Source organism: Pseudonaja textilis, chromosome 15 (genome assembly GCF_049901715.1).
Source record: "Pseudonaja textilis isolate UNSWEBS1 chromosome 15, rPseTex1.2, whole genome shotgun sequence".
Taxonomy (NCBI): Eukaryota; Metazoa; Chordata; class Lepidosauria; order Squamata; family Elapidae; genus Pseudonaja; species Pseudonaja textilis.
The window spans coordinates 4,189,489-4,203,461 of NC_142004.1; the positions used below are offsets into that span (position 1 = coordinate 4,189,489).

The following is a 13,973-nucleotide window of genomic DNA, read 5'->3' on the forward strand; positions in this document are numbered from 1 at the left end:
GTGGCCTAGTCGGCCTCCTGCACCATGGGGAGTGGGGCATTGAAGGACTGAAGGTGGCGTAGTTCTAGATGTTCTAGGTCTAGAATTTCAAGTCTGGTGGCATAAGGTATTCTGCAACAAGTAGAGGAGTGGAGAACTCTTCTTGTGAAATATTTCTGGACTTTCTCCACTGTATTAACATCACTGGAGGCTCTTAAGAAGAGATTGGAGAACCATTTGTCTGGAATGGTGTAGGGTTTCTCCCCTAAGTAGGGGGTTGGACTAGAAGATCTCCAAGGTCCCTTTCATTCTATTCTGCTCCCTTCTGATTGATGGATGGATTGAAATATCGGAAGACCACCATCACATCTCCCCTAGTCCTTCTCTTCCTAAGACTAGACAGCTCTTGGCTCGTGACGTCCTTCCGTCTCCCTCTCTCCTCTTTTCTTTTTGGGAAAAAAGAAATTATTACCACCAAAGAGAGAAAATAAAAGAAGAATGTTAAAATTCACTGCTTCCTCTGCAAATCCTTGAGAAGGCAACGTGTCTTATCAACCGAAGATTAAAAGACCTTGGCAGGCCTCAAAGGCATCGGGAAGGCGAGGGCCTTTCGCAAGCCCTTCCTCCCTTTCACACACCACAGCACACCACAAATGCACACACACACACACACACACACACACAGAGGCGTCATCCTTGGCACTTTTCCGATTCCCTCCTCCATTCCTAAACTTTGCCCAGCCGTTCAGAGTCTTCATCCGAGGAGGAGGAGGAGAGAGAGAGAGAGAGACAAACAACTCGGGTTGAGAAACGAGGTAAGGTTGCTGGAAAAGTTCCGAAAACCCAGCGAGGGTCCCGGTAGTGGATGATGGGAAAGGGGTTTCTTTTTGGGGAGGGGGGGTATGGGCTGGAGTTTGATTTCTTGGTTGGTGGTGGGGGGCTTTCCCCCCCCCCACATCTCCTCCTCCTCCCCCCCACCTTCCACCCAGGCCCTTCCATTTTCCTTCCTTGCCTTTCCAGGTGGAGCCAGTAAAAGGCTGTTCTTTAGAGGCATGGTTTTAAAAAAAAAAAATGGTTAGAAAAACGTCAAAAATTAGGAAATGGTGTGAATGTATCACTAAAAAAGTTAGAAAATGTGACCTGAATGCAGATTTGAGTATTATAATTCCCAAAGCGGGGTCAAAAATTCTAAGCAGGGATAATTGCTTTTCTGAGATCTTTTTTTACTTTCGTGGAACTAGAATTGATTTGGACATTTCCCCCCCCACCTTCCTTACTGCCTTACTTCCTCCCTCCTTTCCTTTCCTTTCCTTTCCTTTCCTTTCCTTTCCTTTCCTTTCCTTTCTTCCTTCCTTTCCTTCCTCCCTCCCTCCTTTGCTCCCTTCTTTGCTTTCCTTCCTCCCTCCTTTCCTTCCCTTCTTCCTTCCTTTCCTTTCCTTTCCTTTCCTTTCCTTTCCTTCCTTCCTCCTTTCCTTCCTTCCTTTCCTTCCTTCCTCCCTCCCCCTCCCTCCTTTCTTTTCATTTCCTTCCTTTCCTCCCTTCTTTCTTTTCCTTCCTCCCTCCCTTCCCTTCTTCCTTCCCTTTTTCCTTTCCTTTCCTTCCCTTCCCTTCCTTCCTCCTTCCCTTCCTTCTTTTCCTTCCTCCCTCTCTCCTTTCCTTTCTTTTCCTCCTTCCTTCCTTCCTTTCCTCGCTCCCTTCTTTCCTTTCCTTCCTTCCTTCCTTCCTCCATTTCCTTTCCTTCCTTCTTTCCTTCCTCCTCCCCCCTTTCCTTCCTTCCTTCCTTTCCTTCCTTCTTTCCTCCCTCCCTCCCTCCCTCGCTACCTCTCTCCTGCACTCCCTCCCCCTTTCCTTCTTTCTTCCCACTTTCCTTCCAGAATTCTCCCCCACACCAATTCTTTTCTGCCTTCATAACAATACAATAACAATAAGATATCCTGACTGACTCAAGGTCGACTCAGCCTTCCGTCCTTCCAAGGTGGGTAAAATGAGGACCCAGATTGTTGGGGTTTGCAAGAGGCTGAGTCTGAAAAACGCTTAGAGGGGGCTGTAAAAGCACCGTGAAGCGGTATATAAGTCTAAGGGCTATTGCTATAATAACAACTCTAACCACTCCGAATAGAGACCTTTGAGATTGAAGGCGGTTTGAGTTTTGAAGTTTGATCCTCATTTATTTTATTTCATTTGCTAAATTTATTTGCTGCCAAACTTGCTCTGGGTGCCTCAATAAAAGGGGTGGGGGATTGAAAATGTAAATGTACCAATAGCAAAGGAATAAAACACGACACGCCATTGTACGATACATTTGCACACGATATGTTATATTATCGTGCACAACTTTAGAGGTAGACGATAAAAAAAGAAGAGATAAATCACTAACCGTGAATGAAGCATTCATCCCAAAGAATGCAGAGTTGAGTTTTGTTCAACCCTGGGCCTGATCTCCCAGAATTTTTTTTTCTCCCATAGAGTTAATACGTCTTAGGAAGTTTCTATTGCCCCCCACCCCAAATGGAGACGCTGCCCGATGTGGGTTTCGAAAGACCCTTCCACATTGAGACGCCTTTACTGGAAAGTGTGGCTCTTTCACAAGCAGCTGGAACCAAAGTCTACATGAAATTGGAGAATGCCCAGCCAAGCGGTTCCTTTAAAATCCGAGGCATTGGCTACTTTTGCCAACAGGTGAGTGGCTGAGGCGGGACAGGTAAGTCTTACGGGAATGTCCCCGTTGACTTGTTGCAACTTAGATGCCACCTGGGTAGATTTGCATATTTGCAAACTGGCTGCCATTGACAATTTCAGACCCTCCTTCGGCCTCCAGGAAACCTGGGTTTAGAAACATATGTTCTAGTCTCTTTGCAGACCTGTCACTGCATCACTGGTTTTTTTTTGGGGGGGTGCCTTTTTTAACCCCACTTGGGATGCAGTGGATCGGTGGCTAAGACGCTGAGCTTGTCAATCAGAAAGATTGGCAGTTCGGCGGTTCGAATCCCTAGCGCCGCGTCACAGAGTGAGCTCCCGTTCCTTGTCCCAGCTTCTGTCAGCCTAGCAGTTCGAAAGCACGTAAAAAAAAAAATGCAAGTAGGAAAATAGAGACCACTTTGGTGGGAAGGTAAAAGCGGTCCGTGCGCCTTTGGCCAGCCACATGACCATGGAGATGTCTTCGGACAGCGCTGGCTCTTCGGCTTTGTCACGGAGGTGAGTACTGCCCCCTAGAGCCGGAAACGACTAGCACGTAGGTGTGCGGGGAACCTGTACCTTTTTTTTTCAATGGAGAGAGAGGGGAGGGGTGAGAGGAATTGGGAGAGTCTCACCTGCATGCTGGTGAGAGGCACCTGGGATCTCTGGAAGAACCACAGCACAGGAGCGAAGTCAATTCTGGGTTTGGTTGGCACCAGTGGTAGGATTGAATTTTGTTTACTACCGGTTCTGTGGGCGTGGTTTGGTGGGCGTGGCAGGGGAAGGTTACTGCAAAATCCCCATTCTCTCCCCACCCAACTAACCTGCTTTCCAGCTCCGTTCTCCTGTGCAGAGCAACCAAAAAAGACTCAGATGATCAGCTGTGGGCATGGCTTGGTGGGCATGGTGTCCTGTGGGTGTGGTGTGGGCGGGGTTTGGTGGGCATGGCAGGGGAAGGTTACTGCAAAATCCCCATTCCCTCCCAACTCCACTAACCTGCTTTCCAGCTCCGTTCTCCTTTTCAGGGCAACCAAAGGAGACCCAGCCAATCAGCTGGGACTTCGGAGCGGAGAACAGATGGGGCGGGGCCAGTCAGAGGCGGTATTGGCCGGTTCTCCAAATGACTCAAAATTTCCGCTACCGGTTCTGCAAAACCAGTCCAAACCGGCTGAATACAAAAGCCCTTCTTGGTTTTTTCAAGGACAAGTGGAAATGATAGAGGGAAACGAAGAAAAACAACAAAAATCTGTTTTTTTTCCCCCCAATTTCAGATGGCTAAGAAGGGCTGTCGACATCTGGTCTGCTCCTCAGGTAAACAGCTGCTCTGTTTCCCTGGCCTTTCTGCACATCTGCAACAGAAACCGCTGGATGGCATTGACCTGCAGATTGCTTTCCAGTCTTAAACCTTCTGGCGTGTACACAATGGCAGCCTCGCTCCAAATATTATTGTGAAATGCGCATGTTTCGCGTAAACATGAAAGATACTATAATTAACTTATAGCCTTGTCTTGGGCGCATAGGTGGTCCCCATCTTACAAGAGTTTGCTCAGTGACCGTTTGAAGTCACAAGGCACTGAAAAAAAGGACTTGTGACCATTTTTCACACTTACAACTGTTACAGCATCCCCTTGGTTGACTCACATTTCCTTAGTCACATCCTATTTCCTCTGCTACTCAGATGTCATGTTAACAGATCATCAGAGTTGGAAGGGACTCATAGGTCATCTAGTCCAACCCTCCGCCCAAGCGGGAGACCCTACACCATTTCTGACAAATGGCAGTCCAGTCTCTTCTATAAAGTCTCCTTTATGATGGTTGCAGGGTCCCAGGGTCACCTGGTCCCATTTTGCGACCTTCACATTCAATGGGGAAGCCAGGTTCACTGAACAACTACAGTGATTTGCTTAGCAGCTATAGCCAAAAAAAAGATGATAGAGATAGATAGGATTAGAGATAGACAGATAGATAGATAGATAGATAGATAGATAGATAGATAGATAGATAGATAGATAGGATTAGAGATATAGATAGATAGGATTAGAGATAGACAGAGATAGATAGATAGATGATAGATAGATAGATAGATAGATAGATAGATAGATAGATAGATTGATTAGAGATAGAGATATATAGATAGGATTAAAGATAGATAAGATTAGAGATATAGATAGATAGGATTAGAGATAGACAGACAGACAGACATAGAGATAGATAGATAGATAAATATAGAGATAGATAGAGATAGATGGATATAGATAGATAGGATTAGACATAGAGATAGAAAGAATTAGAGATAGACAGACAGATAGATAATAAGATAGATAAAGATAGATAGATAGATAGATAGATAGATTGATTGATAGATAGATAGAGATATAGATAGATAGATAGATAAATAGATAGATAGATAGATAGATAGATAGATAGGATTAGAGATAGAGAGATAGAGATTAGAGATAGAGAGACAGACAGACAGAAAAATAGATAGATAGGAGAGAGAGAAAGAGGGAGGGAGGGAGAGAGAGCGAGAGATTGGGGAATATATGTATATGTACATGTATATACTGGAAAAACAAAACAATCACATCATATTTGCATGACACAGCATAGGGAAACAAACCCACCAGGACAAGATTCAACAGTCGCTCCATCTGCATTTAAAACACAAAGGTTACTCTTTTGAAGATAGCAAAGTCCACATTCTGGACAGAGACGATCCCTGGTTTGTAAGAAGGGTAAAAGAGGCCATCTGTGTCAAAACTGAACAGCTGTCTCCCAACAAAGGGGGAAGGATAGAACACCCCCTATCTCCTGTTTACAACAGTCCTTTCGGCAGTTCCAAGAAGGCCCCGCACCCAGTTGCACTCTGATTCAGGTGACCCTGAGGGCACAGATGAACCCCCCAAACGGCCTCACTGGCTCTCAGAATTTGATCGCGTGAGGATGCTGCAATGGTCTTAAGTATGAAAAACAGTCATAACTCATTTTTTTCCGTGCGGTTGTAACTTCGAATGGTCACAAAACAAACTGTTGTAAGTCAAAGATTACCTGTAAACCCCTCCACCACCACCCCGCCTCCGAAGCATTCCATGAGAACTGAGGAAGCCTCTTGGATGAGGAGCGAAACCTCTTCAAGGGGAAACAAAACAAAAAAGTCCAGTTGCCCTCTTGATAAAGCCCCTTTGAGATTCCCATAGAAAGCAATCTTCTCTCTTCCTCCTTCTCCTCCTGCAAAACCTTTTAGGCGGAAATGCTGGTTTGGCTGCAGCCTATGCAGCCAGGGAACTGAGGATGCCCGCGACAATCGTTGTGCCCCGCGGGACCACAGAGTCAATGATAAAAAGGCTCGAGCAGTACGGAGCGAATGTGGAAATTTTTGGGAAGGTAAAAATAAGGAAATTAAAATACTCCAGAATTAAGGAACAGTTTCAGCTCCCTTGGCTAAGAAACGGAGATGAGCACCACGCCCTTGAGTTGGACATGACTGACAGGGAAACCTTTACCTTTTTAAAGTAAAGTAGATTTAGCTTATCTGGTCATGTTTCCTGTCTGGTCCTTGCAGTACGGCTTGACGTTGGGATGTATTTTTCTGCCACAACAAGGAGTAGTATTCAGCCAGTAGATGGCAGTGTTTACAAGTTTGAATCTATACTCTATTGTCCTAAGTACAGTTTCCTCTTTCTTGTTACAGTTAAAACAGTTAAGCAGTAAAGCACATGGTGACTGTACACTTTGTTTGATCTGTGGTTTATATATATATATATATATATATATATATATATATATATATATATATATATATATATATATATATATATATATATATCATTCACACACACACACACACACATATACACACAGAGAGAGAATTTCTAACCCTTGGTAAAGCTGAGATCAAGATGCTGAGTCCTACCTTATATGAAGCAGCAGAATCAAAGTTTCTTCTTGGTAGTTGGACACGCGATTTAGGGACTGCCATGATTTGAATGCTGCTTTCTACAACATTCAAGTTTTCCCTGTTTCTCATTCCTGGCAGGTCTGGGATGATGCTAACGATCGAGCGATGGCACTAGCTGAGACTGATGGTTGGGTCAATATCCATCCTTTTGATCATCCCCTAGTATGGTAAGAAACCTATGCCAAGATGGCCATCCTTCATCTTTTCGAGGAGAAAAGTAATCCTTGACTTACAACTACAATTGAGCCCAACATTTCTGTTGCTAAGCAAGACGTTTGCTAAGCGGCCTGCATGATGACCTTCCTTGCCACCGTTGTTAAGTGAATCGCTGCAGTTCTTAAGTTAGTAACATGGTAGTTATGTGAATCTGGTTTCCCCACTTCTTTGCCAGAAGGTCGCAAAAGGAGATCATGTGACCCCAGGACAATGCGACCGTCATAAATCTGAGTCAGTGGCCAAATTTTCTAAATGTTGGTCATGCGACCATGGGGATGCTGCAATAGTCGTAAGTGTGGAAAATGGTCATGTCAACTTTTGTTCAACGCCGTTGTAAATTCGAACCATTGCTAAACAATCTGTAGAAAGTGTTGGGATTCTAGCAATCGCCCTAATTAAATCGTGATTCTCGAGCCAAACTTCAAAAAGCTTAAAAGGATTCATTAGAGGCAACATGCTGACCCTGCCCTGTATGAAGCCAACTCTGGCATACGTGATTTACAGTCCCCTGTGACCCTGTTCCCCCGTCCCCCTTTGTGTGTCATAAATCAGATTCTCCAATTAAGTCCGCTCACAGGCTGTCATCAATCACATTCCCCAATTAAATATTTTCCCAGGCAAAAGCTCCGGTAGTTTAGTTACAATCTTTTAAAGAGAAGAGTAGGAATGTACTTTCACTTTCAACTCTTCTTCCAGATTTCCTTCCTCCCCTCTCTCTTTTTTTTTAATGGCAACTACTAAAAACAGGCATAGGAATGTTTTATGAGTTGACAGTAAGTTGAATTGGTACTAGGTATGTTTGTCAGCTTGTAAACACGGGCAGGATAAAAATCTAATAAATAAATAAATAGGATTTAGGGATGTCGTCTGCTCCACCCTTAGCCAGGAGCACACCTTTTGCCCCCAATGCAACTATGGGGAGCTCCTTCAAGGACTTGGGGGGTTTGTTCTCCTTTCAGGGAAGGACACAGCAGCATTGTCAAGGAGCTGAAGGGGTCCCTAAGGACCAAACCAGGAGCTGTGGTGCTGTCGGTGGGAGGCGGTGGTCTTCTCGCCGGAGTGGTCTCCGGTTTGCAGGAAGTGGGCTGGTCAGATGTTCCCATCATTGCTGTGGAGACCAGAGGAGCTGAAAGTTTTAATGCAGCCATCCAGGCTGGTCTGCTGGTCACTTTGCCTGATATCACCAGGTATGTTCTGGTCTGGGGCTGAACTTCACTGCAAGATGGTAGAAGAATTCTTCCTTCCTTCCTTCCTTCATTCCTTCCTTCCTTCCTTCCTTCCTTTCACTTTTCCTCCCTTCCTCCCTTCTTTCCCTTCTCTTTCTCTCCTTCCTTCCTTCCTTCCTTCCTTTCACTTTTCCTCCCACCCTCTCTTCCCTTCCCTTTCTCTCCTTCCTTCCTTCCTTCCTTTGCTCCTTCCTAGGATTGAAATCACAGCCTCCTGATTGTGAGGTGAGATCTCCATTTGGGGTGCCTCTGTTGCAGGGCTCCTTACACTTGGCAACTTTAAGACTTGTGGACTTCAACTCCCAGAATCCCTCAGCCAGCATCGCTCTGTTGTATTATCCACATGGGAGCTCCAACCCATTCTCTTTCCTTCTTGGCTTCTGTGGTGGATCATTCAGGGATTTTGCATTCTTATCATTCCAAACTGTGAACTTGAATTGTGACATGAGGGAAGGGAAAATAGTGAAATAGACACTTGAAGAAACCGTGGGGGAATTCCACCCTTGCTTTGAACTTTGCAGTCGAACTTTCTTGCTTTCTTTTGCTTATCATTCTGCAGCGTGGCCAGGTGCCTTGGGGCTAAAACGGTGGCCCAGAGGGCCTTAGATTGTACCAACGAATGCCCAATCATCTCTCATGTTCTGGAGGATGTGGAAGCTGTGAAAGCTGTAGAGCAATTTCTGGGTGAGTACGGGAGGTTGGCTCTGAGAGATGGGGCTAGGAGGTTGGGTGGTGGTGTGGCCCGGCAGTGGCTGGTGGAGCTGGCAGAAGAGTCGGGCAGTGAGGAGGTCGGGGAGGAACCTAGGCCAGTCGTGGAGGGTGAGGAAGGCTCGGACGAGGGCTCTGCGTCAGAGACAGAGATGGGGGCCAGGGCAGGCTGGCAATTATCAGCTGCCTTTGAAATCAGAGATCAGTGGGGCAGAAGAAAAGCTGGAGCCTGTTCCTAGTGTGCGCATGCGCAGAGCTGCCAGAAGAAGGGACCAGCTAAGGAACAAGGGTCGACTTGGGAGTAAAGGCTCAGGGCTATGGTGAATGGCCCCTCCCATAGGGATTAAAAGAGGAGCAAAAGGAGAGGGGGCTTTTGCAGGAAACAATTCGTTCGTTGCAGCAAAGTGAAGATCTGTCTGTGCATCACAGAGACGCTGTGCCGAGCCCTTCCTTGTCAGCACTGCATTTGGAAATATTTACTTGGCCGCTCTCCAAGGTACATGAGGTCTGGGCTCTTCATTACACCCTTGAAAGACTGTTGGCCAGGCCTTTGGCTGAATGTGAATGCTAAGAAATTCACCTTTGTTTAATAAAAGGGGTTTTGCCGGGACAAAGAGTCTGCTTGGTGCTTTGGGAGGAAGCTGAGTTCAGAACAGGTGGATGTTTTGAGACCCAAAGAGAGACAATCAACTCTAGATAATTCATTGGGCACCTCCTGTGGTTGACTCCATCAACATGTCCAGACTTTGCTAGATACCACCTATTTCATAGATCTATTCATATAGATTTCATATTTCATTGATCTGTTCATACAAGGTCGTCTCCTTCAATTGAAGGGTGACTTCCGGTGACTTCATGGAGAGATATTTTTGGGTGGGCAAGAGAGTATATGATGGCTTGTCATTGCCTTCATTCAGAATGTCTACGGAGATTCTCAATCATCCCGGTCAGGATTGTCCCAAACCATGGGGTGGGATGTGAATATTTTTACTACCGGTTTTGTGGCCAGGTGGGCTTGGCCATGTGACTAGGTGGGCGTGGCTTCTTCCTTTTTTCTTTCTTTTTTGTGCACCACCTGCGCTCCATATTTTGCCTCTGGAGATTTTACAGGATCCTTCCCCTGCCACGCCCACAGAACCGGTCGTACAAACATTTGAATCCCACCACGGATACGGGGTTTCCTGCTCAATCATGGGGTTGGACTAGAAGACCTCCAAGGTCCCTTCCAACTCTGTTATTCTATCTTCTATTCTGTAAAGAGGGCATACAATTCGACAACCGGGCAGAAAACCCATCTTGGAAGCCCTAGAATTCGGACCTCCCACCTTGTGATTGGCTGCCCTTGCAGGCTTGGTTGGACCCTTTCTTTCGGCTTTTCTGATTGGCTGCCCTGACATGCTACCCTGAGGGACGCCCTTCGCTTCCAACTCCCTGATCGAGCGCCTGGCTTCTTGTTTCTTTCTCAGACGATGAACGGATCTTGGTGGACCCCGCTTGTGGCGCTTCGCTGGCTCTCTTGTATTCGGGCAACCTCCGGAAGCTGCAGAAAGAAGGCAGGCTCAGCGAGAGCCTGGATTCCATCGTGATTGTCGTCTGCGGGGGGAGTGGGATCAGCCTGCAGGGTCTCCAAGCTATGAAGAAACACCTGGGCATGAAATGAAGTCCCGTGTTTTACAGGCACACACGATTCTCAACCACTCCTCTAGATAAGATACTTAATCAGAGCCATTTTGGGGTAAAAATTGGGATAACAGGATGGAGCTGAGCATTTACTGGCCAGATGCCCTTCCTGAAGCCTAGCTGGAGTTCACAGCAGATTTATTTATTTTTTCCTTTGCTGCTTGAGGAGATAAATATCTGCCACTAGGTAGGATTGCATTCTCAACAAGGGTGGGCTCCAAAATTTTTAGCAAGGGGTTCTCTGCCCAATTGCTGGCTGGGCGTGGCCATGGTGGGCGTGGCCTAGTCGGCCTCCTGAACACATTTTTGCCCTCCGAAGGCTTTTCTCGAGCCTCCTGGAGGACGAAAACGGCCTCCCCCCGTGCTCCAGAGGCTCTTTGGAAGCTGAAAACAGGCCCAAATTTGGCCTTCCTGAACTTCCAAGCCTCCGCATGCCCACCTGCACTTACCTGCATCCAAAACGAGCCAGGTGGGGACTCCTGGGAGGGGGGCAGAGGGGGGGTAGGCGGGGCCAGCCCGGAGTGGAATTTGGGGGTTTCTCCGAACTGCACAGAATCTTAGCTAGGGGACTCTCCCCTGTGCACCCACAAGCAGTCCATTCCTGAGTACAGGTCATCCTCGGCTTATGACCACAAGGGAACCCAACCTCGCCATGGCAAAGCGGGACAAGCGGTACAACTGTCCTAAGCACAAGTCAGGGGCCAAGCATCTGAAGTTTGATGCCACGATGGCCGTTAAGTGTGAAAAGCAGCCCTAAGTTGCTTTCTTTCAGTGTCGTCGTAACTTCAGTCACTACATGAACTGATGTAACTCAAGAACCATCTGTATGTATTAAATTTATTCGTCACCCATAAATTTTATTAAATTTATTCATCGCCCATAGCACAGGGCAATTGTAAAACGGATAATTGGAGGGGTGGGGGAAACTTCCGCCTTGCTTCTTAACGTCTCCTCTACGGGAGCATTCTTCGGCAGGCTTACTTCAATGTTGATTTATATTTCTTTAAATAACTGCTCCGTCTCCCGCCTTCTCTCTCGCCCCCGGGGCTAACTCCTGCATTGTTTGCATACGATTATTATTTCGCCCCCGTCCATATTTACCCACAGTCGCATTGTTTTGACGGCAACCCTGCACTGCAATTAGCAAGCCCGCCATCTTAGATTCACTTATTTGCTACTGTCTGCCTGCATCATTGTCATAATTATTTTTAATTATGACAGTTCTCTCCCGTCGCTGCTACAGCTTTTGGCTTGCGGGGGGGGGGAAGGGGGCTTAAGAGAACTTGCTCGGATGATGTAACCCAAGAACTACCTGTATGTATTAAATTTATTCGTCACCCATTTATTCGTCACCCAGAGCTCAGAACAACAAAGGGACCCTTGGGGCCAAGCAGGGAGGTGTAATATTTGCATTGGGGCTGGATTAGATAACAGATTACAGTTTAACAATTGGAAAGGACCTTGTAGGTCATCTAGTCCAACCCCCTGCCCAAGCAGGAGACCCTACACACCATTTCTGAAAGATGGCAGTCCAGTTTCTTCTTGAAAGCCTCCAGGGATGAAGCTCCCACAACTTCCAAAGGCAACTTCTGTTCCATCGGTTGATTGTTCTCACTGTCAGAAAATTCCTCCTCATTTCCAGGTTGAATCTCTCCTTGGTCAGTTTCCATCCATTATTCCTTGTTTGGCCTTGGGAAATAGCTTGACCCCCTCCTCCTCTCTGTGGCAGCCCCTCAAATATTGGAAGACTGCTCTCCTGTCTCCCCTGGTCCTTCTCTTCCCTAGACCAGCCAGGCCCAGTTCCTGCAACCGTTCATCGCAGGTTTGAGCCTCCAATCATCCCCTCATCATCCTGGTTGCTCTTCTCTGCCCTCTTTCTAGAGTCTCAGCATATATATATTTTTATAGTGTGGTGACCAAGACTGGATTAGTGAAATCCGGGATTGGCAATTCCTTTTTGAACTGGTCGTGTTTGATTCGAGAGATCGATCCAGCTATTGGCTCCATTCCTGCAGCTTCAGGCGGCCCGTAATTTCCTAGAATATTTTTTTTTGAAAATGTGATGGTTTAGGATCCCAACAGCAGCAAAGATTCCCCAGTTCATGGCTTGCCTTCAGAAGCTGTGGATGCTCCATCACTGGAGGTTTTTAGAAAGAGACCAGACAGCCATTTGTTTGGGATGGTTTAGACTCCTGCTTGAGTAGAGGGTTGGGCTAGAAGATCTCTAAGACCCCTTGCAACTCTGTTATTCTCCAAAGCACCCACAGGCAGGACAAGAAGCAACAGGTAGAAACTAATCAAGGAGAAAAGCAATTTAGAACTTTCTTAACACCCCTAACTTTAGAGGGTCTGTCCAACCATGGCAACTTAAAGAATTGTGGACTTCGACTCCCAGAATTCCCCAGCCAGGATGAAAAAAAATTTCCAGTGTCTGCCAGAATTTGTCCAAATCTGATTCAAGATTCTGGTGCTACATCTGACATCCTACATCAGAGGGTCTGTCCAACCATGGGAACTTTTAAGAATTGTGGACTTCAACTCCCAGAATTCAACTCCTGTGGCTGGTTGGGGAATTCTGGGAGTTGAAGTCCACAGATTGTTAGTTGAATCCTTTAGGCTGGTGTGTGAGACCATATTGAAGATTTGATTCCATTTCTTCTTGTATTCAGTCCAGGCATTTTTTCAGAGAAATAACAGCTTTAAAAAATGTAATATTTTTTTTGTTATTATTTAGGTAGGACCATTTTTGTCATTTCTTATACCAATTCAGCATGCATTTCCCATTCATTTCGTTCTGCCCCTGGAGATTCTGGATATAATAAATAATCAAATAAACACAAAAACATACTTTATTTGTTTCTTCTTTATACAAAATAAAGAAACTAGGAGCAAAAAAACCCTATAATACATCCTCGAACAGCCTCCCAGCAAAGTTTGGTGCAAACGGTCCTTACCATCTTCAAATTATTTGCTTTTCTCTCTCTCTCTTTTTAAAACATTTGCTGTTATTGGTCATCAGGGGGTGGGGGCGTCGTCTTTCCTCCCCAATAAAAATAAAGAATAATATTAGAATAATATTAATTAATTAATCCAGCCAAAGAAAACCAAAACACCCTCGCCAATCTGTCTTTTGAAGGGGCCTTTGAAGAAGTCTGGCGTGTCATTCCAAGCACCGACCACCAGGGGGCGCCACGTGACCAGCCAAAAAAACCCAAAACAACCCACTCCAGCTCTTCTCCCCCCTCCCCTCTTCACTCTGTCAATCAAACCAGCCTCCTAATTCACAGAAATTCATCTTCTTTCTTTCTTTCTTTCTTTCTTTCTTTCTTTCTTTCTTTCTTTCTTTCTTTCTTTCTTTCTCCTTCCTTCCTTCCTTTGGGGTCCGAATCCGGAGAAAAACGAAAGCAAAGCGAACCAAAAATTTCCAATTTGCTTTTTTGGGGGTGCGTCGTCTTCTTTCCCCCCCAATTTTTCTTTCTTTCTTTCTTTCTTTCTTTCTTTCTTTCTTTTAAAGGAACACTAAAAACTGA

At 45.9% G+C, this 13,973-nt stretch overlaps 1 protein-coding gene across 4 annotated transcripts; it reads left to right on the forward strand.

Annotated features, from left to right (window-relative positions):
• Window positions 1-694: 694 nt before the first annotated feature.
• SDSL (serine dehydratase like) lies at window positions 695-13,155 on the forward strand. Of its 4 annotated transcripts, XM_026718684.2 has the most exons (9): window positions 702-794; window positions 1,854-1,954; window positions 2,446-2,658; window positions 3,927-3,966; window positions 5,900-6,039; window positions 6,692-6,780; window positions 7,789-8,016; window positions 8,615-8,739; window positions 10,230-13,155. In XM_026718684.2, the coding sequence occupies exons 3-9, from the start codon at window positions 2,488-2,490 to the stop codon at window positions 10,421-10,423; spliced, it is 987 nt and encodes a 328-aa protein (XP_026574469.1). In that variant the 5' UTR covers window positions 702-794; window positions 1,854-1,954; window positions 2,446-2,487; the 3' UTR covers window positions 10,424-13,155. The 4 variants fall into 4 exon arrangements, with proteins under 4 accessions (XP_087769353.1, XP_026574469.1, XP_087769354.1 ...); XM_087913227.1 differs by lacking the exon at window positions 1,854-1,954 and having other exon boundaries at window positions 695-794; window positions 10,230-11,298; XM_087913228.1 differs by lacking the exon at window positions 702-794 and having other exon boundaries at window positions 1,873-1,954; window positions 2,448-2,658; window positions 10,230-11,298.
• The last annotated feature ends 818 nt before the right edge of the window (window positions 13,156-13,973 follow it).